At 44.8% G+C, this 22,993-nt stretch overlaps 1 protein-coding gene across 1 annotated transcript in view; it reads right to left on the reverse strand.

Annotated features, from left to right (window-relative positions):
• Positions 1-22,993, reverse strand: part of CPE (carboxypeptidase E) — an 85,783-nt gene that overhangs the window by 19,459 nt on the left and 43,331 nt on the right. The window contains exons 2-4 of the mRNA XM_044296757.1: positions 14,969-15,165; positions 3,766-3,933; positions 2,742-2,859 (exon numbers count right to left, since the gene is read on the reverse strand). Coding sequence (XP_044152692.1) covers positions 2,742-2,859; positions 3,766-3,933; positions 14,969-15,165 — 483 coding nt within the window. The remainder of the gene's footprint in view (positions 1-2,741; positions 2,860-3,765; positions 3,934-14,968; positions 15,166-22,993) is intronic.

Consider the following 22,993-nt stretch of genomic DNA (forward strand, 5'->3'; position numbering starts at 1 on the left):
CAGCGTACTGTTCCTGCCGGCCATGTCTACTGGGATCTTGTAAATTGTATATTCTATAATCCAGCCAATTAGTGAGGGATAGTGTCGAAATCCAGAGGATTTGAACAGGTCATGCCGCTAATGAAGAAAGAAATTATAATCCAAATGAATGTAACCTAGAAACAGAACAGAGAAGATGCATGCGCTCAGGATAGTGCACACCCGCAGGGAGTTATACTGGTATTTGCAGTATGGTGAGTAAATGGTGAATTTTTAATCTAGACAAGTTAATTTTAATTTATTTACTTTAATGTTTACTAATCCTTCTATGCATCTACCTTTCTATTCATATCTATCTATCTATCTATCTATATCTATGTATACATATCTATCTACGGTATCTTAAATCTATCTCCTATCTATCTACAGTATCTATCTATCTATCTATCTACAGTATCTATCTATCTGTCTATTTTCTATATATCCAGTATCAGACTGGGATGCCAAAGGCCTACCAGTAGAATTCATTCTGTACCACTACATAAAACGATTACCTTACCACTACTCGCAAATCCCTAAAAGTGCATGAATACACATAGATTTTTAGTAGTAGCCTGCCGCCGAGCCTGTGCCTCTGACCGCCTTGTCCTGGAGACCTTGTCGGTATCCTGGCTCTTGCCTTGAACACATGCTCACAGAGCTGCAGGATGACTGATTATGGGGCATGAGGGTGCCCTTATCGACTTCAAGAGGGTGGTTACCTTGGGGAAAAGGATACTGGCTGGCCTGCTTTCTATCTAGTGCTCTAACTAGAGGTGACGCAGCCCCACAGCAAATTTTTCAACGGGCACCTAACCCAGGAACTTCTTCATAACCCCCTCCTCCCGTGAAACCCTCACTCCTGTGACTAATCAGGATCATTCTCTCAGATGAAGCACAGCAACTGCTCAGTCCATTTTTTACACGTATATACTGTATGACATGTCACTGTATGTAATGTCATTGTATAGTGCTGTTGAGGGGTCCTGACAATAAAATCTTTTAGCCCTCCTCCTGGGTGGGCCTCTTCTGAGTTATAGTCCAGTATTATTCTAGGACAATAGTGTGACTCCTATGGTTGTCCTCTCCGGCAGGCTGTTATGGCACAGAATGCTGGGAATCGGCCGGACAAAAACTGTTGTGTGCAATGATTTTCCCCAGGATATTTGTCGGGTAGCAGCAAAGTACAAGTTTAAAAGGGTTGTCCCACAAAAATATTCTACAGTTTTCAAACCAGCACCTTGAATACTTTTGTAATTGCATTTAATTAAAAATGTTGCATAGCCAGTGGGTTATTAAGTAAAATGTATCTGTATAGCGCCACCTGCTGTTTGCTTTTTCTTCTTATTTCTTTGACCTGCTCACTGTGAAGGCCGCACATGCTCAGTTTCATCCTTCAACTGCCTCCTGAGCTGTGATAGGGAGAGCATGGACACGCCTCCTGAGCTGTAGCAGAGAAGACACTCCCCTTGAGCTGCCAACTTGATATAAATCTAGCAGAGCAATGAATGGGGAGATCTCTGGATCCATGTGAGGTACAGGGCTGGTTCTAGCTTTGTTTGAAAGAGATTGCCATGTACTATATGACATACAATGAAAATACAATGAAAATTTTATTATACTATATTCATTTTATTATACTATTATGGCACAGTGATTTACTGCCATAAAAATCAGAGCCTCACGCTGCCCCCCGACATGTTTCGCCGTATCACGGCAGAGTGCCCTAACCCCTGAAGACGCCGTGATACGGCGAAACATGTCGGGGGGCAGCCTGAGGCTCTGATTTTTATGGCAGTAAATCACTGTGCCATAATAGTATAATAAAATGAATCGCACTGAGCAAATATAAAATACAGGCAAGCGCGCAGCCTGTTGGCAAAAGTGTGTATCGAAACCCAGTCAGGTGACAGTCCCGACAGGGTGATTTAAAGGGACATACAAATGGCCAGTGACTACTGAAAATTTTAACAAAACTAGTTATTTACACCATAAGTATTAAATAATAGGAAATAAAAGTTAAGTCTTAGCTAAGTAGGTAGGTGCAGGAAAAGTGGTGTAATTTAGTCCCAAAGGACATTAGTAGTAGACAATGTAGCAGAAAAGACACTCCCCCTGAGCTGTCAGCTTGCTATAAATCTAGAAGAGCAATTAATGTGGAGATCTATGGATCCATGTGAGGTACAGGGCTGGTTCTAGCTTTGTTAGAAAGAGACTGTTATGTACTATATGATGTCCGATTTACATTTTTGCATTAATCAAAGGATAACCCCTTTAAAGAAGCATTGTAAACTTATTCGGCAGCCGTTTACCTGCCATCTTGGTTATGTTTTTAGCCCCTTGAAGCTGTGCTCAGTGCTTAGTCACACAGCCTCAGGCTACTACTACATTTCTTTGCCTGCCTCTGTAGACAGAGACATATTACAGCTTGTAGTGCTCTGCATGTTAAACAAATTGGACGAGTGTGACCTCCCGGGACATGCAGACTGCTGACACTATGAAAGTAGAGGTTCACATAAACTACTAACATACTCACATAAAGTACTAACTATCACGCAGTCTGAACATAAGAAAAAAAATCACCAGGTGCTTTCAAGAGTTCCTTTTTCCCGCAGTATCAGTGCCAGCCTTGCCCATAAACTGTGTTCTGATATTCGGGTGAATGGGGAATCGCAGTAACATACATAGGGAGCATAGACACAAGCGTGGCACTCAGTACTTACCACTTCGGGTCTTGTCATATGGATAATTGGCAACAAGATCACCTCCATGCAGATTGGCAGACAGTACAAATGGAATATCCATTATCCAGTGAATTACTGCTTTGGTTTCAGGGGCAAGCTGCAAAATGAATGTCTATAGTTACCATGCAACATACAAGTACAGGACAGGTACTGCCTGACACCTAGAAACTGATGCTAGAATGATAGTACCGGTTTTATCATCTCAGACACTGGTGGAATGTCGCTAGGATTTTTCATTTGAAGCAGACAAGATAATGCTGGTGGTCCGTAATGGCCTGGAAAAGGCTGTAAAGGCGGTTGTGCATGGTCAGGATATTGATGATCCATCCTCAGCATAGATCAGCAATATCAGATCGATAGGGTCTGATTACCAGCACCCCCACTAATCTGCTAGTTGAAGAGGCTGCAGCGTTTGGAGTGTTTACTTGCACGCTGTCTAATAATAACGTAATCGTAGTGCACTCTAATTACACCTCCCGCTAACCGTCACTTGAATGAGAGGGGAAGGAGTAGTCACACTGCACCGCCACTATAATTATGACGGCGTGCAGGTAAACACTGAAAGGAACGCAACGCTTGCATGAGTTATGCAGCCACTTCAATCAGCAGATCAGCGGGGTGCTGGTAGTCGGACCCCTGCCGATCTGATACTGATGACCTATGCTGGGGATAGATCATACATATCACAACCTGTACAACCCCTTTAAATCACTACAACTCTACAGTAATACAATAATCATTATTTATATGTGCCAACATATTCCATGGCGCTTTTTAGAGAGATAACACGTGAGTATAATGACAAGTCACCGAATGAAGAAACGATGGGACAAAAGGAGAGAAGTCCTTGACAGTAAGAGCTTCCAATCTCCGACTAACTTTCCCCAGATCATAAGGACTGATGGAATATTTGGACTTTGTTTCATGAACCTCAGCTAAATACAGAGTATAGTTCACATAACACGGGGTATAACCGGACGTCCCTCCACAGCATTGTACATACCTTGGTGTTTTGGTCAACTGACTTCTTCAGGTTCTGCAGCAAGTGATTGTTGTTTCCACCTTCTCGTTCATTAATGTAGACAATACGGTCCAGATCAGGAAAATTTCGGTTCAGGTCTATACCTTGTGCGTTGCTACGTCCAACAAACCAGTCCTTTATATCTCCAGGCTTGTGGAGAACAAAAAACAGCACTAAGTCATACTGCATAGACTTCCGACACTTGGCTAAATACTAGAAGGAATGTTCTTACTTATAGATTCCGCATTTAGGCGATGGCATTTTCTGTTACTGAACATATAAATTCATTCCCTATGAGTGGGTTAAAACCTGACCACCACTAGGGGGTGCAAGTAGACCTCAGATCACAAGAGATCACAAGAGCTTTTTACAAGGAAATGCTATTTTCAACATGAGTATAGTGAAAAAACTGGTTTTATTTTATTTAGTACATCTATAGAACTAAAATAAAGTACCAGATACGCACATTAAAATAATCATCTAAAAAGTATATTTTTTAACCCCTTAAGGACCGAGGACGTACCGGTACGCCCTATTTCCCGAGTCCTTAAGGACCGAGGACGTACCGGTACGTCCTGACTTAAAATCTGCATTCCGGCGCCGCAGGGGTTAATCGGAACGGGACGCCGGCTGAAATCATTCAGCCGGCATCCCGTAACAACGCAGGGGGGGGTCATTGGACCCCCCCGTATCGGCGATCGCAGAAAACCGCAGGTCAATTCAGACCTGCGGTTTTCTGCGTTTCCGGTCCATTCGGGTGTCCTGTGACCCGATGAACCGGAAAAAGACTGCGATCGGTGGCGTAATTTTACACCACCAATCGCAGTCCGAGGATTTGCAGAGGCGGAGCTGGCCCTGGTGCTGAACGCCGCTGTCCAGGGTGCTGATTGGTGCAGGGGAGAGAGGCGCGAGATTCAAACTTCCTGCGCTCCTCTCTCCCCTCCTCTTCCTGTCCAGCACCCTGACCGTGCAGCATCGTCCAGCACCAGCTCCTGTGTCCCCCTAAATCGGCATCCATCACCCTCCTGCACCCATCGCCACCCAGGTAGGTTAGGGTCAGTGAGGGAGAGGCACCGTTAGGCAGGGAAAGAAGGGAAAAGTTAGAGAAAAAAAAAAAAAAAAAACACATTTATTCCAAACTTTTTTTTTTTACAACTTTCAGACCCCAGACCCCACGCCACTTGCCCCCCCCGCATCCCCCCCACCACCAGCCCCCCCCCCCCACCACCAGCCCCCCCCCCCCACCCACCAACCCCCTCCCCCCACCACCAGACCCTTCCCCCACCACCACATTTTTTTTTTTCTGCGTGCGCTGACTGGCCGGCACTTTTTAGCGTCCGTCCACTGTTAGCGCATCGCCCGCCCCACCACCCCACCGACCGCTGATCAGCGTTGAACCGCAGATCAGCAAGTTTGAACTTTTTTTTTTTTTTTTTTTTCTAACACTTGCCCATTTTTTTTGCCTGGACTTTTTAGTACGTGAACACCCGTGCCCCCACACACACGCACATAGAATAAAGGTTTACACGCACGCACATACACACGCACACACACACACCCATGGCCCGCCGGGTGTTCTCAGCCGAGGAGGCATATGCCCAGATTGCCTCCGACTCTGAGAGCCCCAGTGAGGATGAGGATGACCCCACGTTCCTTTTGTCATCCGCATCCTCCTCATCATCATCGGATGACGATGAGCCACCAAGGCAGCGGAGACGCCGCCAGGCGGAGCCAGGGGCCACACATGCTAGGGATCCTGTGGCCCACCCTAGTACGAGCCGCCCTGGGGTTCGTACTGGTTTCCCGGCCCACCAAATAAGTTCACCGGAGCCCCCTGCCGATGAACTTAGCTGGTGTCCCCCAGTGGACTTTGAGCCTGAGATTCCGGATTTCGCTGGCAATCCTGGAATCCAGATTCCCACAGTGGGGTTTACTGAAATAGACTTTTTTAGTTTTTTTTTCAGTAACCCACTGGTGAATTTGATGGTGGAGCAGACGAATCTGTACGCCCAACAGTTCGTCGCTCAAAACCCAGGCTCAGTTTTGGCTAGACCCGGTGGCTGGACGCCGGTCAGTGCAGCCGAGATGAGGACATTTTGGGGCCTCGTGCTGCATATGGGTCTAGTCCAAAAACCCAGTGTCAGGCAATACTGGAGTGGGGACGTCCTATACCAGACCCCACTGTACAGTATGGTCATGACACGTCACCGGTTTGAGGCCATCCGGAAATGTCTGCATTATTCCGATAATGCAGCATGTCCCCCCCGAGGTGATCCTGCCTATGACCGGCTGTACAAGATACGGCCGGTCATCGATCACTTTGGGGCCACATTTCAGCAGGCCTACGTACCTGGAAGGGAGGTCGCGGTTGATGAGTCTCTCGTTGCGTTCAAGGGGAGACTCAGTTTCCGCCAATACATTCCCACAAAGCGGGCGAGGTATGGCGTGAAGCTATACAAAATTTGTGAGAGTACCTCAGGGTACACTTACAAATTTCGTGTGTACGAGGGGCGAGATTCCCGGATTCAACCACCAGAATGTCCCCCCACTCTGGGTGTTACCGGGAAACTCGTGTGGGACCTTATGTACCCACTGCTGGATAAGGGTTACCACTTGTACGTGGACAACTTTTATACCAGCATTCCCTTGTTCAGGTCCCTTGCCGCCAGATCCACGTTCGCTTGTGGGACCGTGCGGAAAAATCAACGCGGCCTCCCTGCCTACCCCCTCCAGGTACCTATCCCCAGGGGTGAGACCCGTGCACTTACCAGTGGAAACCTGTTGCTGGTCAGGTATAAGGACAAGAGGGATGTCCTTATGCTGTCCACAATCCACGGTAACAGCACCACCCCAGTCCCTGTGCGAGGTACCGCGGCAACGGTCCTCAAGCCCGATTGTATCGTCGACTACAATCGGTATATGGGAGGAGTTGATCTCTCTGATCAAGTCCTCACGCCATATAACGCCATGCGCAAAACCCGGGCATGGTACAAAAAAGTTGCGGTCTACATGGTGCAGGTTGCCATGTACAACTCTTTTGTACTATCCCGAAGCGCTGGCAGCACAGGGACATTCCTCCAATTCTATGAGGCAGTCCTCAAAGACCTGATCTTTTCGGACCGGGAAAGAGCAGGCCGGAGTACCTCGGGAACTGGAGGCGCCCGGATCGTCCCTGGCCAACACTTTCCAGGTGTGGTCCCCCATACTGGAAAGAAGGGACGAACCCAAAAAAAGTGCAGAGTGTGTCACAAGAGGGGGATACGGAAGGACACCACAACTCAATGTGACACGTGCCCCGATCATCCGGGCCTCTGCATTATCGATTGCTTCAGGGAGTATCACACTTCCATGGAGTACTAAATTTTTATAATCCCCAACAGTTCACTAGAGAACATAAAACACTATGGCTCTCAGACTTTGGAGACACGAAAACAATTTTTCTTTCCCCAAAAAATATTAGTTTTAGTGCAGGCATCCTCAAACTGCGGCCCTCCAGATGTTGTAAAACTATAACTCCCAGCATGCCCAGACAACCTACAGCCATCATCAGGGCATGGTGGGAATTGTAGTTTTACAACATCTGGAGGGCCGCAGTTTTAGGATGCCTGCTTAGTGTCTCCAAAGTCTGAGAGCCATACATATTGGGCATCGTCGCGTGCGTAAAAGTCGTCGCTATAAAAATAACTTTTTACCAAACGCCTCGGATGAACGGTGTTAAAAATATAAAATAAAAACGGTGCCAAAACACCTATTTTTGGGCAAAATTTAAATTTAAATCCATTTTGCCGGTAATAAAGCAAGGGTTAACAGCCAAACAAAACTAAACATTTATTGCCCCAATTCTGTAGTTTGCAGAAACACCCCATATGTGGTCGTAAATGGCTATATAGCCGCACGGCAGGGCATAGAACGAAGGGAACTCCATACGGTTTCTGGAAGGCAGATTTTGATGGACAGTTTTTTTTTTTTACACCATGTCCCATTAGAAGCCCCCCCTGATGTAGCCTAGACTAGAAACTCCAAAAAAGTGACCCCATCTAAGAAACTACACCCCTCAAGGTATTCAAAAATTACTTTACAAACTATGTTAACCCTTTAGGTGTTCCACAAAACTAAATAGCGAATGTAGAAACAATTTTAGTATTAAATTTTTTTGTTACATTGCCTCAAAAAAGAGTAATATAGAGCAACCAAAAATCTAATTTACCCCAAAAATTGTCCCAAAACAACAACCACCTTATCCCGTAGTTTCCTAGATGGGGTCACTTTTATGGAGTTTCTACTCTAGGGGTGCATCAGGGGGCTTGAAAGGGTACATGGTGTAAATAAACCAGTCCAGCAAAATCTGCCTTCCAAAAACCGTATGGCGTTCCCCTTCTTCTATGTCCTGCCGTTTAGCCAAACAGTAGTTTACGACCACATATGGGGTGTTTTTGCAAACTACAGAATCAGGGCAACCCATTTTGAGTGTTGTTTGGCAGTTAACCCTTGTTTTACTCCTGGAAAAAATTGATTATATTGGAAAATTTTCCAAAAAATAGAAATTTCTAAATTGTTTCTCCATCTGCCATTAACTCTTGTGGAACACCTAAAGGGTTAACAAAGTTTGTAAACCCAGTTTTGAATACCTTGAGGGGTGTACTTTCTTAGATGGAGTCACTTTTTTGAAATTTCTATTCTAGGGGTGCAACAGGGGGCTTCAAATGGGACATGGTATAAACAAAACCAGTCCTGCAAAATCTGCCTTCCAAAACCCATATGGTGTTCCCCTCCTTCTATGTGCTACCGTTCGGCCAAACAGTAGTTTACGACCACATATGGGGTGTTTTTGCAAACTACAGAATCAGGGCAACCCATTTTGAGTGTTGTTTGGCAGTTAACCCTTGTTTTACTCCTGGAAAAAATTGATTATATTGGAAAATTTTCCAAAAAATAGAAATTTCAAAATTGTTTCTCCATCTGCCATTAACTCTTGTGGAACACCTAAAGGGTTAACAAAGTTTGTAAACCCAGTTTTGAATACCTTGAGGGGTGTACTTTCTTAGATGGAGTCACTTTTTTGAAATTTCTATTCTAGGGGTGCAACAGGGGGCTTCAAATGGGACATGGTATAAACAAAACCAGTCCTGCAAAATCTGCCTTCCAAAACCCATATGGTGTTCCCCTCCTTCTATGTGCTACCGTTCGGCCAAACAGTAGTTTACGACCACATATGGGGTGTTTTTGCAAACTACAGAATCAGGGCAACCCATTTTGAGTGTTGTTTGGCAGTTAACCCTTGTTTTACTCCTGGAAAAAATTGATTATATTGGAAAATTTTCCAAAAAATAGAAATTTCAAAATTGTTTCTCCATCTGCCATTAACTCTTGTGGAACACCTAAAGGGTTAACAAAGTTTGTAAACCCAGTTTTGAATACCTTGAGGGGTGTACTTTCTTAGATGGAGTCACTTTTTTGAAATTTCTATTCTAGGGGTGCAACAGGGGGCTTCAAATGGGACATGGTATAAACAAAACCAGTCCTGCAAAATCTGCCTTCCAAAACCCATATGGTGTTCCCCTCCTTCTATGTGCTACCGTTCGGCCAAACAGTAGTTTACGACCACATATGGGGTGTTTTTGCAAACTACAGAATCAGGGCAACCCATTTTGAGTGTTGTTTGGCAGTTAACCCTTGTTTTACTCCTGGAAAAAATTGATTATATTGGAAAATTTTCCAAAAAATAGAAATTTCAAAATTGTTTCTCCATCTGCCATTAACTCTTGTGGAACACCTAAAGGGTTAACAAAGTTTGTAAACCCAGTTTTGAATACCTTGAGGGGTGTACTTTCTTAGATGGAGTCACTTTTTTGAAATTTCTATTCTAGGGGTGCAACAGGGGGCTTCAAATGGGACATGGTATAAACAAAACCAGTCCTGCAAAATCTGCCTTCCAAAACCCATATGGTGTTCCCCTCCTTCTATGTGCTACCGTTCGGCCAAACAGTAGTTTACGACCACATATGGGGTGTTTCTGCAAACTACAGAATCAGGGCAACCCATTTTGAGTGTTGTTTGGCAGTTAACCCTTGTTTTACTCCTGGAAAAAATTGATTATATTGGAAAATTTTCCAAAAAATAGAAATTTCAAAATTGTTTCTCCATCTGCCATCAACTCTTGTGGAAGACCTAAAGGGTTAATAAAGTTTGAAAAAACAGTTTTGAATACCTTGAGGGGTTTAGTTTCTAGAATGGGGTCATTTTTGGGAGGTTTCTATTATCTAAGCCTCACAATATGACTGCAAACCTGAACTGGTCCATAAAAAGTGGGATTTTGAAGATTTCTCAAAAATTTCAAATTTTGCTTCTAAACTTCTAAGCATTGTAACATCCCCAAAAAATAAAATATCATTCCCAAAACAATTCAAACATGAAGTAGACATATGGGGAATGTAAAGTCATCACAATTTTTGGGGGTATTACTATGCATTACAGAAGTAGAGAAACTGAAACTTTGAAATTTGCTAATTTTTCAAAATTTTTGGTAAAAAATGTATTTTTTTATGCAAAAAAATTAACTTTTTTGACCCAATTTTAGCAGTGTCATGAAGTACAATATGTGACGAAAAAACAATCTCAGAACGGCCTGGGTAAGTCGAAGCGTTTTAAAGTTATGAGCACTTAAAGTGACACTGGTCAGATTTGCAAAAAATGGCCTGGTCCTTAAGGTGAAAATGAGCCTGGTCCTTAAGGGGTTAAATAGGAAATCCATTGTTTGTGTATGCCATAAATAAGTCACAAATTGTTCTATAGCACGCTGTAAAGGGCTTTTATGAAACTACGACCACATTGACACGACTGTTTGATGCCTGTGCCTGTGTTGTGGACCGTAAACCGCAGACCTGCAAAATATGAGCACCAGCCGTGTGCACTCCAGGGAGCGAGGTAAGTATTACCTGTATGCAGTGCGGGCATTTCGGGGGGCATTATAGGGGTTAGATAACCTAAGGTGTCCTGTGAAATATAATATCAAAGACAAGTAAGTTGGCTCAGTTATTAATTAGTTATTTGCATTTAAAAACTGAAAGATTTGACTGGTAAGAAAGGGGGTAAACACTCCGGTAATGAAGAAGTTGAAGATAATAGTGTGTGTGAGGGAGAGAGAGCTGTCTATGTGTTTGTGTGTATATGTATAATGTGTGTGCTGAAAGCTGTGTGTATAATGTGCGTACATAATGTGTGCACTGCATACTTCCCAACAGTCCCAGATCTGGTGGGAAAGTCCAGTATTTCAGTGGCTGTCCCGTGGTCCCAGAATAGCTGAGGTATGTCCCGCTATAGGACGCAGAGACAGCTGATTGTAATGGTGAAGCAGGGAGCCGTCCGCTCCCCGCTTCACCATTCGGCTGCCAGCACCCCATAGCAGCAGCACGATCTACTGTACTGGTCTGTGTAGGAGGAGCATGCCGGCCAGGATTCAGCTGTGCTCTTCCTACACAGCAACGTGATGTGTGACAGTATCCTGCTGCTGGGGATCTCCGGCAGCTGAGCTGTGATCATCTCAGGAAACAGGTGAGCATTTACCCTTTTTTTTTTTTTCACTTCCTCTGAAGGGGGCACATATCTGGTCATAACTACTGTGCAGGGGCACATATCTGGCCATAACCACTGTGAGGGGGCACATATCTGGGCATAACTACTGTGCAGGGGCACATATCTGGCCATAACCACTGTGAGGGGGCACATATCTGGGCATCGCTACTGTGAGGGGGCACATATCTGGGCATAACTACTGTGAGGGGGCACATATCTGGGCATAACTACTGTAAAGGAGGCACACATCTGGTCATAACTACTGTGAGGGGGCACATATCTGGTCATAACTACTGTGAGGGGCACATATCTGGGCATCGCTACTGTGAGGAGGCACATATCTGGGCATAACTACTGTGAGGGGGCACATATCTGGTCATAACTACTGTGAGGGGGCACATATCTGGGCATCGCTACTGTGAGGAGGCACATATCTGGGCATAACTACTGTGAGGGGGCACATATCTGGGCATAACTACTGTAAAAAAGGCACATATCTGGTCATAACTACTGTGAGGGGGCACATATCTGGTCATAACTACTGTGAGGGGGTACCTATCTGACCATAACTACTGTTTCGGGGCACATATCTGGCGATAACTACTGTGAGGGGGCACATATCTGGGCATCGCTACTGTTAGGGGGCACATATCTGGTCATAACTACTGTGAGGGGACACATATCTGGTCATAACTACTGTGAGGGGGCACATATCTGGTCATAACTACTGTGAGGGGGCACATATCTGGTCATAACTACTGTAAGAGGGCACATATCTGGTCATAACTACTAGGGATCGACTGATATTGATTTTTTTAGAGCCGATACCGATAATCTGTGAACTTTCAGGCCGATAGCCGATAATTTATACCGATATTTTATATCTCATAATATATATTATATTAGTTGGTAGTCACTGAGGTGGTAGAAATTTGCATTTGGCACTAGTTACAAATTATAAATTAATAAAGCCCTTAGTTGGTAGTCAATTTATAATTTACATTTATAATACACTAGTGCCAAATGCCAATTTCCACACCATTCCCCCCTCCTCACTGACTTTATTAACCCCTATCAGACCTCAGATCAGCCTTTTATTAACCCCTATCAGACCTTTATTAACTCCTATCAGACCTCAGATCAGACCTTTATTAACCCCTATCAGACCTCAGATCAGACCTTTATTAACCCCTATCAGACCTCAGATCAGACCATTATTAACCCCCTATCAGACCTCAGATGAATAAAATAAAAAACTCCTCACCTCTCCTGCGCCGCGGCTCCTCTTCATCTCTGGGTCCGGCGTCTCGCTCCCCTGTGTTCTCCGGCCCGCGCTGCACTGTCACCTGACAGCGTGCAGCGTCAGGTCATAGTGCGCGCATTACATCCTGACGCTGTACAGGGTCAGGACAGTGCAGCACGAGCCCCATCAAAGAAGACCAGGGAGAGCGAGTATCGGAAGTGCTTGCTGCGCTTCTTCCCCGCTCCCGGCACCCGATGCATACTAGTGCGCGCTTCCATAATGTAAGCGCTCACTAGTATTCGCTTTATATGCATTATCGGTATATCGGCAAGGTTAGATGCCGATAAGGTACAAAATCCTGAATATCGACCGATAATATCGGTACTTCCAATAATCAGTCGATCCCTAATAACTACTGTGAGGGGGCAAATATCTGGTCATAACTACTGTAAGGGGGCATATATGGTCATAACTACTGTAAGAGGGCACATATCTGGTCATAACTACTGTGGGGGGCACATAACTGGGCATAACTACTGTGAGAGGGCACATATCTGGGCATAACTACTGTGAAGGGGGGCACAATGTGGGCATAAATACTGTGAAGGGCGCACAATGTTGGCGTAACTACTGTGAAGGAGGCAGATCTGGGCATAGCAACTGTGAAGAGGGCACATTTGGGCATAGCTACTGTGAACGGGGAACATCCGGGCAATACTACTGTGAAGTGGCTTATCTGGGCAAAACTACTGTGAATCAGGCACCTGTAGACATTACTACTGTGAAGGGGATACAATGTGCACATTACTACTGTGAAGGGGGCACAGTGTGGACATTACTACTGTGAAGGGGGCACATGTGGGCATAAGTACTGTGAAGGGGGCACAATGTGGACTTTACTACTGTGAAGGGGACACAGTGTGGGCATTACTACTGTGAAGGCGGCACAGTGTGGGCATTACTACTGTAAAGGGGACACAATGTGGGCATTACTACTGTGAAGGGGGCACAGAGTGGGCTTTACTACTGTGAAGGGGGCACAGTGTGGGCATTACTATTGTGTAGGGGGCACAGTGTGGGCATTACTACTGTGAAGGGGGCACAAATAATTACTATATGGTGGCATTAAGGGGACTGGGTGCTGTAGAGCTGTCTGCGTATGCAGCAAAGCAGTGTGTGTATAATGTGCGTAGTGCAGAGCTGTGTGTGTAAAATGAGCGTACTGCAGAGCTGTGTATGTATTAGTATAATGCCATGATCATGGAGAGTAAAAAAATAAATAAAAAACTAATACTAAAATACAAAAATATTTATATTCTAGCATCATAGGCATGGCAGGACACTACAGAGCAATGACAGGAGGCACATTTACCTGGATAGGTACATTGAATGAGGTGACCACATGCACCATTGCTGGTTGTCACAATGGTCATAGTATGACACAGGAGATGACCCAAACTATTACCCCCTCTACATAAGATCCCAATGTTACTGACCTTGACCCCTCCACTTCATTAAACCGCCAGGGAAGGTTGAATAAGTAGAACATATTTTTTGTAATTTTCTGTTGTCTAAGCCTGGGGGGCGTCGCATAGTCTGAACAATGCGGGAAATAATTAAGTGTGACTTGGCATTCAATCAGCTTGTCCCTTTGGGTAACACAAGTGATACATGGCTGCTACAGACAGACGACCTGTCACCTCTCCTGACATGTCTGTTTTGGTAACTACTTGCATTCCCCATATAATAATAATTCTGGGACATCTGTTCTTATGGCTCCATGTTGTACCGTTCCTTTATTATTCCAGCAGTCTACAGTAAAGGTACTGTTGGCTGTTACCAGTAGTGGGTGTGTCTGACTCTATCCAATCAGTGCTGCTGGTGTCAGACTCTGCAGGGACACCCCTCCGACTGGTACCACCCATCTGTACTTTTACTGCAAGCTTCTGGCAATGCATTCATAAACTTTTGGTAAAAATAACAGAGGAAGAACATAGAGTCATAAGAACAGGTGCTCCAGAATTGTTACTACATGGGGAATGCAAGTAGTTACTGAAACAGACATGTCAGGAGAGGCGACGGGTCCTCATTAAATAACTCAGACAAGCCCTTTAAGCTTAGCCCGATGACAGTAAATTGCAGAAAAACTATAAAAAAAACAATATGTGACCGCTATAACCTAGCGATGGTCTCAGCTGCACAGTGATAGGCTGCAGCGGTCACGTGCTGTACCTCCCGCAAAAAGGACAAGAATAGGACGTGTTCTATTTTTTTTTGCAGAGCCACGGATGCGGACAGCACACGCATTAAACTAAGTGAATGCATTTCTTGCATCTCGCCACTATGTAGGTGTTTTAGCCTCTCACTTACCTGCTGGGCAGCCTTTTCAAAGCCGTCGGGGTTCATGGAAGGCATGATGTGTATGCGGGTGTTGTGGATCAAATTGATGATTGTTTCGTTGCCTTTCTGATATTCATTACAGAGGTACTGCGCCAAATAAATGAGAAGCTCTCTACCCACAGCTTCGTTCCCATGCATGTTGCCGACATACTTAAATTCAGGTTCACCTGTAAGACATCACATCACCGGTTATAACAATGTTCCTCTATTTCATAACACATTCCATATTGAACACATGACATTATACAGCATTTATTTTTTGGATTTATCCCATGAAAAATAGTCTACATTTTTTAAACCAGCACCTGGGTCTGAATACTTTTGCAATTGCATGTAATTACAAATTTAGTATAGCCACTGAGTTATTCACTGAAATCTATCAGTATAGCGCCACCTGCTGTCTGATCTTTTTCTCATTTCTCTGTCCTGCTCACTGAGACGGAAGCACATGCTCGGTTCCATCCTTCAACTGCCACCAGCTGCAGCAGAAAGGACACGTCCCCTAAGCTGACAGCTGGAAATAAATCTAGTGGAGCAATTGGAGAAATGAATGGGGAAATCTCTGGATCCATGCGAGGGACAGGGCTGCTTCTAGCTTTGTTATAAAGAGATTGTCATGTCATTAATCATGGAATAACCCCTTTAAATATAGTAAAACTGTCACATTTCAACATGAACAGGACAGAGTACGCTGTGACAGTCCCATAACCCCACGGCGTACACAATACATAAAGCGTTGTTACGGCCTCTGTATGTCTTGATTTCTGGGCCGCCTGTAAATGCAGATGGAAGTGCACTTATTATTTCACATGTGCACCTGGGACCATACTTGGTCTTGGAATTAAAGCGTTGTAAATGAAAATACTATATAATACTATATAAAACTATATAAAATACTGTTTTGCACAGCAAAATGCTAAAAATGGCATCATGCCCATGCCACGTGCCCAGTGCATACCAGTGTCCAACGGTGAACGGGCAGTACGGTTTTTACAGCAGTCAGTGAAACACGGAAAATAAGGCAACTTCCTGAACTAAATTCTGTAAAAATACAGGGTGTAGTATTTCTGTGGTAGGAAGAAAGCAGACAAACGGATATGGACTATCTGGTTATATCATGGACAGCGTGAAGCTGGGGCTAGCGTGTCGTGTGACATGAAGATGTCACAGGTCGCATGGGATCACAGACCACAATGTAAGTCATGTTCAGCGGCAACTTGCTTGTGGCTTTTGTGAGATATGACTGGATTTTAAAGGGGTTATCCTGGAAAAGACAATGGATAGGTGATCATTATCACATCAGTGGGGGATGGAACCCCCTCCGATCAGTTGTTTCAGGGCACCGCTGTGCTGACCGGAGCTATGGTGAGCGATTCAGCCTCCCAAGGACACAAGGCCTCTTCTAACAGTTGATCGGCGGGGGTCTCAGGTGTTGCATCCCCACAGATATGATACTGATGACCTATCCTGAGCATAAGGGCTCTTTCACATCTGCGTTCTTTTCTTCCGGCATAGAGTTCCGTCGTCGGGGCTCTATGCCGGAAGAATCCTGATCACTTTTATCCTAATGCATTCTGAATGGTGAGAAATCCGTTCAGGATGCATCAGGATGTCTTCAGTTCCGGACCGGATCGTTTTTTGCCTGGAGAAAATACCGCAGCATGCTGTGCTTTTTGCTCCGGCCAAAAATCCTGAAGACTTGCCGCAAGGCCGGATGCGGAATTAATGCCCATTGAAAGGCATTGATCCGGATCCGGCCTTAAGCTAAACGTCGTTTCGGCGCATTGCCGGATCCGACGTTTAGCTTTTTCTGAATGGTTACCATGGCTGCCGGGATGCTAAAGTCCTGGCAGCCATGGTAAAGTGTAGCGGGGAGCGGGGGAGCAGCATACTTACCGGCCAGCTCCCGGGGCGCTCCAGAGTGACGTCAGGGCGCCCCAAGCGCATGGATCACGTGATCACGTCACCCATGCGCATGGGGCGCCCTGACGTCATTCTGGAGCGCCCCGGGAGCCGCGCGGACTGTAAGTATACCGCTTCCCCGCTCCTACTATGGCAACCAGGACTTTAATAGCGCCCTGGCTGCCATAGTAACACTGAAAGCATTTTGAAGATCCGGCGTGTAATTCCGGCAAGTGGAGTACACGCCGGATCCGGAGAACGCAAGTGTGAAAGAGGCCAAGTCATAAATCCCTTTTCCTGGATAACCCCTTTACATGGCGATTTCTGGTCGTGAGAGGAGGTGTCAAAATCAAGACCGCAGGGTAGCCCTAGCCTTACCGCCGAATCACAGCTTGAACATAGTCTGGTGACTGCATTTGATTTCAGACCGACTCCCGGCACAGGTAAGGGCTTACCTGTGCATCGCCGGACGGTTGAGTCTACCTTACTAAAGACGGCGGCCCGCATGTGTTCGCTGGCGAACACTGCAAACTGACCATCACTGATCAGGATGTCTTCAGTTCAGTCATTTTGTCTGATCAGGCCAAAGATAAAACCGCAGCATGCTACAGTTTTATCTCCGGCATGCCGGATCCGGCATTTTTTCCATAGGAATGTTTTAGTGCCAGAATAAACCAGAATGCCGGAGATGCGCAGATTGAAAAAAAGGTGAAAAAAATAAATGCCAGATCCGTTTTGCCGGATGACACCGGAAAGACGGATCCGGCATTTCAATGCATTTTTCTGACTGATGAGGCATTTTTAAGACTAATCAGGATCCTGATCAGTCTTATAAATGCCATCAGTTTGCATACGTTTTGCCGGATCACTCTGCTTCAAGTGTGAAAGTAGCCTAAAAAATATACTTTTTTTTACTAGACTGTGCAGGATACAAGAATGTGATGTGTTGCTTTTTATTAAAATCCTTTTTTTTCTAAGGTATACGTCAAACGGCGGCATAGAACGTGATGTGAACCCACCCTTAGCCACACCCAGGCCAGTGATACTAGTTGTGATGTCACTGGGCCTGCAGGAAACGGCTTCTCAAACAGCTGATCGGCAGGGGTCCCAGGTGTCAGACCCCCGCCGATCAGATGCTGATGATCTATCAATGAAATCAATGCAGTGGCATCAAATTGTGCAATTAGAGAAATAAACATTTTCCATTTGCCCCTCCTTTGACCACTGTTGATTTAAAGGAGTTCTGCAGCTTTCTTACTGGATAGGTCATCAGTATATGATCAGTGGGGGGTCCGACACCTGTGACCCCTGCCAATCTTATTTTTGTCCCTGGTTTTTAATAGAACTGCTATTGATGCAATATTTTGGTGATACAGGGCTCCTCTCAAACGGGTACAGGGAGATTACACTTGTGTTTCCCTTTACATTTTTAGCTAATCAGTGTTTTCTTGTATAAATAAGAACACTGGGTATTGGTGGGACAATGAAATAGTTGACTGTCCATGCGACAGGTATCACACTGAATATTGGGGACCATTGGGTGCGTTCTGAAAGGACCGCCCTGGGCACCAGCAGGACTTGTCCGCCATTGATCAAATGCATCTGATCATAAAAAGCATTTGGGTGCATGCAGATGTGGACAGCTGTGCCGCAGATGTGGTAAAGCCCCGTGCGCATTCTCAGCGAGCCCAGAGCTTTTATTGTTGCAATGGGACATTTAATCTACCAGAATTGTAGCGTCCTCTGACGCCTTAGGCGTTCAGTAAAATGACGGTAAAGCAACTTCACCAAGTATTTATTAAGGAATAATGTACATCTGCAGATAAACCTCAAGTCACAATTTCTGCACATTACATTGAAATGTTAAGCTGAGTTCACATCACGGTTTAGCTTTCCGTTCTTTGGAATCCGTCTGAAGAACAGAAAAATAATTAACAAAAAGGATTCTTTATTTTGACCATCAGTTTTATGATCAGTTTGTGTTGCTTTCGTGAGAGATCAGCTATTTTTGATGGAGAAAAAGTCCTGCACGCAGGTACTACATGGCCTATGATGGAAACCGATCATAACACTTGCACATTGTCGCCCCCTATGAATAAAAACTGATGAGCCTGGTATTTTATTGAGTCCACATTTTATAACTCAGGGATATGATATTTATAACTATATATGATATACTTTATCTGAAGAAGGGCTTATCCCCGAAACTCAACATGATTGGACCTTTAAAGGGCATCTATCAGCAGATTTGTACACATGAATCTCCCTGACCTGTTACATGTGCGCTTGGCTGCTGAAGGCATCTATGTTGGTCCCATGTTCATATGTGCCCGCATTGCTGAGAAAAAAGATGTTTTAATATATTCAAATTAGCCTCTAGGAGCAACAGGGGCGTTACCATTACTCCTAAAGGCTCTGCTCTCTGCAGCTGTTGCACCCTCTGCACTGGCAGTGTTACATTAGTGGTTACAACTGCACCCACTAAGCAGATTGTAAAGTGTCAAGCATAGAGGAAAGTATTTTCAGACGATGTATCACATGGTTCCACGCTGCCAACTAACATTAAGGGTACACCTACACAGTCAGTTTTTTTAATGCGGTTAGAGCTGATCATAAAAGGAGAGACAGAATTAGGCCTCCTGCAAACTACTGTTTTCTTCTTCCGTTTACGGGCCGTTTTTTGCGTTCCGTATACGGAACCATTCATTTCACTGGTTCCGCCCCCAAAAAAACGGAATGTACTCCATATGCATTCCGTTTCTGTATTTCCATTCCGCTCAAAGATGGAGCAAATCACGTCCCGCAGCTGCGTTCAAGTCAATGGGTCCGCAAAAAAAACGGAACACATACGGAATGTACTCCGTATGTCTTCTGTATCCATTCCATTTTTGTGGAACCATCTATTGAAAATGTTATGCCCAGCCCAATTTTTTCTATGTAATTACTGTATACTGTATATGCCATACGGAAAAACGAAACAGAAACAAAAAAAATCTGCACTTTTGGCCATACACTAAGGATAGTTTAGTGAGGCACTCACTAGTTTTTAGTTTGAGACCCTCCCTGGCTGTGTTGATAGACAGGGCCGGGCAGTGATAAAGCAGTGATAAAGGTATGACCACAGAAAAGAGTGGAGTTGGGTGCAACAGGACGCCTCATTGCACCAAAGTCCTAATCTACAAAAGGGATGTCAATGTGTTAGATTCCCCTTTAAGTGTTATGCAGAGGGGAAAAAAGAAAAGAAAAAGTAAAAAATGTTTATTTTTATTTTTTGTCTCCTAGTATAGCAAATATGTTTACGCACTATTAACCACATCATTGCTGGTTAAAGGGGTATTATCATCTTAATGATCACTGTTAAATCTGTTAATGATTTAAAGGGATTCTGTCACCTCCCCTCAGCCAAAAAACGATTTAAAAGCAGCCATGCAGCACAGCTTACCTGGATTAGGCTGTGCTGTTTTATCTTGAAATCCGTCCAGCAGTTACTTTAAAAAACGACTTTGATCAATAAGGAAATGCGTCCTGAAGGTGCCCAGAGGGGCGTTTTTTTCTTCCTAGTGAGCCCAGTACCGCCCCTCTTACAGTGCCCAGCCCGCCTTCCTTGTATTTTCTAACCGCCGCCTCCAGCCTGCCACAGCCTCCCCTCCCTCTCCTCCCCCTCCCTCACGCCGAACGAAGTCTCGCACAGGCGCAGTACCCACTGAGGGTTGCGCCTGTGCGATCATCAGGAGACTGAGGGCGGCAGCTTCATCTTCGTCACTGGGCATGCGCCGAGCCCAGTGACGTCCGATGCTCGCTCTTCCCTGCTGACAGGGAAGAGCGAGCATCGGACGTCACTGGGCTCGGCGCATGCCCAGTGACGAAGATGAAGCTCCTGCCCTCAGTCTCCTGCTCATCGCACAGGCGCAACCCTCAGTGGGTACTGCGCCTGTGCGAGACTTCGTTCGGCGTGAGGGAGGGGGAGGAGAGGGAGGGGAGGCTGTGGCAGGCTGGGGGCGGCGGTTAGAAAATACAAGGAAGGCGGGCTGGGCACTGAAAGAGGGGCGGTACTGGGCTCACTAGGAAGAAAAAAACGCCCCTCTGGGCACCTTCAGGACGCATTTCCTTATTGATCAAAGTCGTTTTTTAAAGTAACTGCTGGACGGATTTCAAGATAAAACAGCACAGCCTAATCCAGGTAAGCTGTGCTGCATGGCTGCTTTTAAATCGTTTTTTGGCTGAGGGGAGGTGACAGAATCCCTTTAACAGTGATCATTTTTCTAAATATATTTAATTAACAAATACCCACCCCTTAGAAAAAAAATAAACCTATACTTACCTGACTGTTGTCTTCCGTCTCCCCTGGTTACGGCCACCGCTCTTCTCAGGAATCGCGGTGGCCGCGCGTGCGCAGACATCTTCTTTTCTTTTCCCGGCCGGCCGCGCGCTGTACTGAACGCGCACGCAAAGTCCGCGCATGCGCCCTGGTGACTTCTTCCTGGCAAGTATACTATACTGGCCAGGAAGAAGTCACCAGGGCGCATGGGCGGATTCGGCGTGCGCGTTCAGTACAGCGCGTGGCCCGGTCGGGAGAAGACATTAATGAAGATGGAGCCCGCCCCCTGCCGAAACCAGGAAGTAGACGGCGCGCCGGGAGCAGGTAAGTATAAAACCGCGTCTTGAGAAAACCCCTTTAAAGCATAGGACAAAAAACTCCTAAATAATTAGAGCCACACAAATGACAATACAAGAATACATCTTTATTAAATAATCCAAAAAGGACATCATATACATAATCATAAGCAATAATGATAAAACCTTGCGAAAAGTGCTATGAAATGGAAGAAAGCCCTCCCCACATAAACTGGAGTCAATAGGGTAAATATGCTGCCCCCAATGGTGGCTGTAAATAACATGGTTTAACACGGGGTTCCAAATACAGTATATATCAACAGGCTGAATCAGCCGTACATAGAAAAGGACACCACGATCCACCAATTAAACTGTATATTAAGCAGCCATCAGTAGGGGAGACAGTAAATATACCACACCGCTAACATGCAATAAGTATATAAATACCATGATGTTATCATATGTTATAACGTGTTCAATGGGAGATATGAAGCCGACAGTCCAACAAGAGAAGTATCATAAATCCAAAGTGGGAGATACACATGGTGTAAGAACACACCACGTAGTAAGCACAATCACCAATCTATAATAAAATAAAGTAATGTCGCACTAGAGTGAGGGGGGGAACCGCCAGAGGAAGGGGTCAATACTATAAATCCCCGAAACGCGTCTGGTACAAGTTCCCCCCTAAAGGAAACAAGGCTTGTATAACTCCGGAGATTTGGACACTGCTTTGTGAAAAAGATTTTCTTCAAAACTTACCAACTGCGACATCAGAGACGCCAGAAACACGTGGACCAAACAAATCCAAGTGGCGCCAAGATTTGAATTCAAGCAGTAACCCTTGAGACCGGGACTATAACAACTAAACGTGCCGAGTCGAGGGCTCACCGTCCAGCAAAAACCTCAGGGTAAGATTATACTGCATTTTTAGCGATCGCTTGTTGAAACATTACAGCGGGACGCCGCTGTACGTATTAGTAGCTTCTTAACATTATTCGCAACAAGCGAATAGCTACATCATCTTGAACTTTTGTTACCTTATGCACACAATGTTGCAGACTCATTGAAGTGGAGTCTACTATTTTCTATCAGGAGAACTTTGCACTCAGTCATAGACTGAAGTATATGAAGAGACTGGTTATATCTGGAAACTTGGACATCCAAATAAACTACAATATCAATTGATTTGTCACATGCATGAACTACTACCAGAGTGGAAAACAATGGATTCATTTATTTATTAATTTATTCATTTTTGGGATCAACTTATGTCGTTATTTAATACAATTTTAATAGGACTGTAATTTTGTTTTACTTGCTACCTGTATTATTTTTATTGAATATTAACTTTATTGTTCATCTATTGTAATATTAATCCTACTGCAATTTTAATTATATATTATTACAATAAAGATCCCTTTACTTAAGAGAGTGCCCCACTTTTATTTTACATTTACAATCACCAATCTACCACTG

This window comes from Bufo gargarizans, chromosome 1 (genome assembly GCF_014858855.1).
Source record: "Bufo gargarizans isolate SCDJY-AF-19 chromosome 1, ASM1485885v1, whole genome shotgun sequence".
In the NCBI taxonomy this organism is placed as follows: Eukaryota; Metazoa; Chordata; class Amphibia; order Anura; family Bufonidae; genus Bufo; species Bufo gargarizans.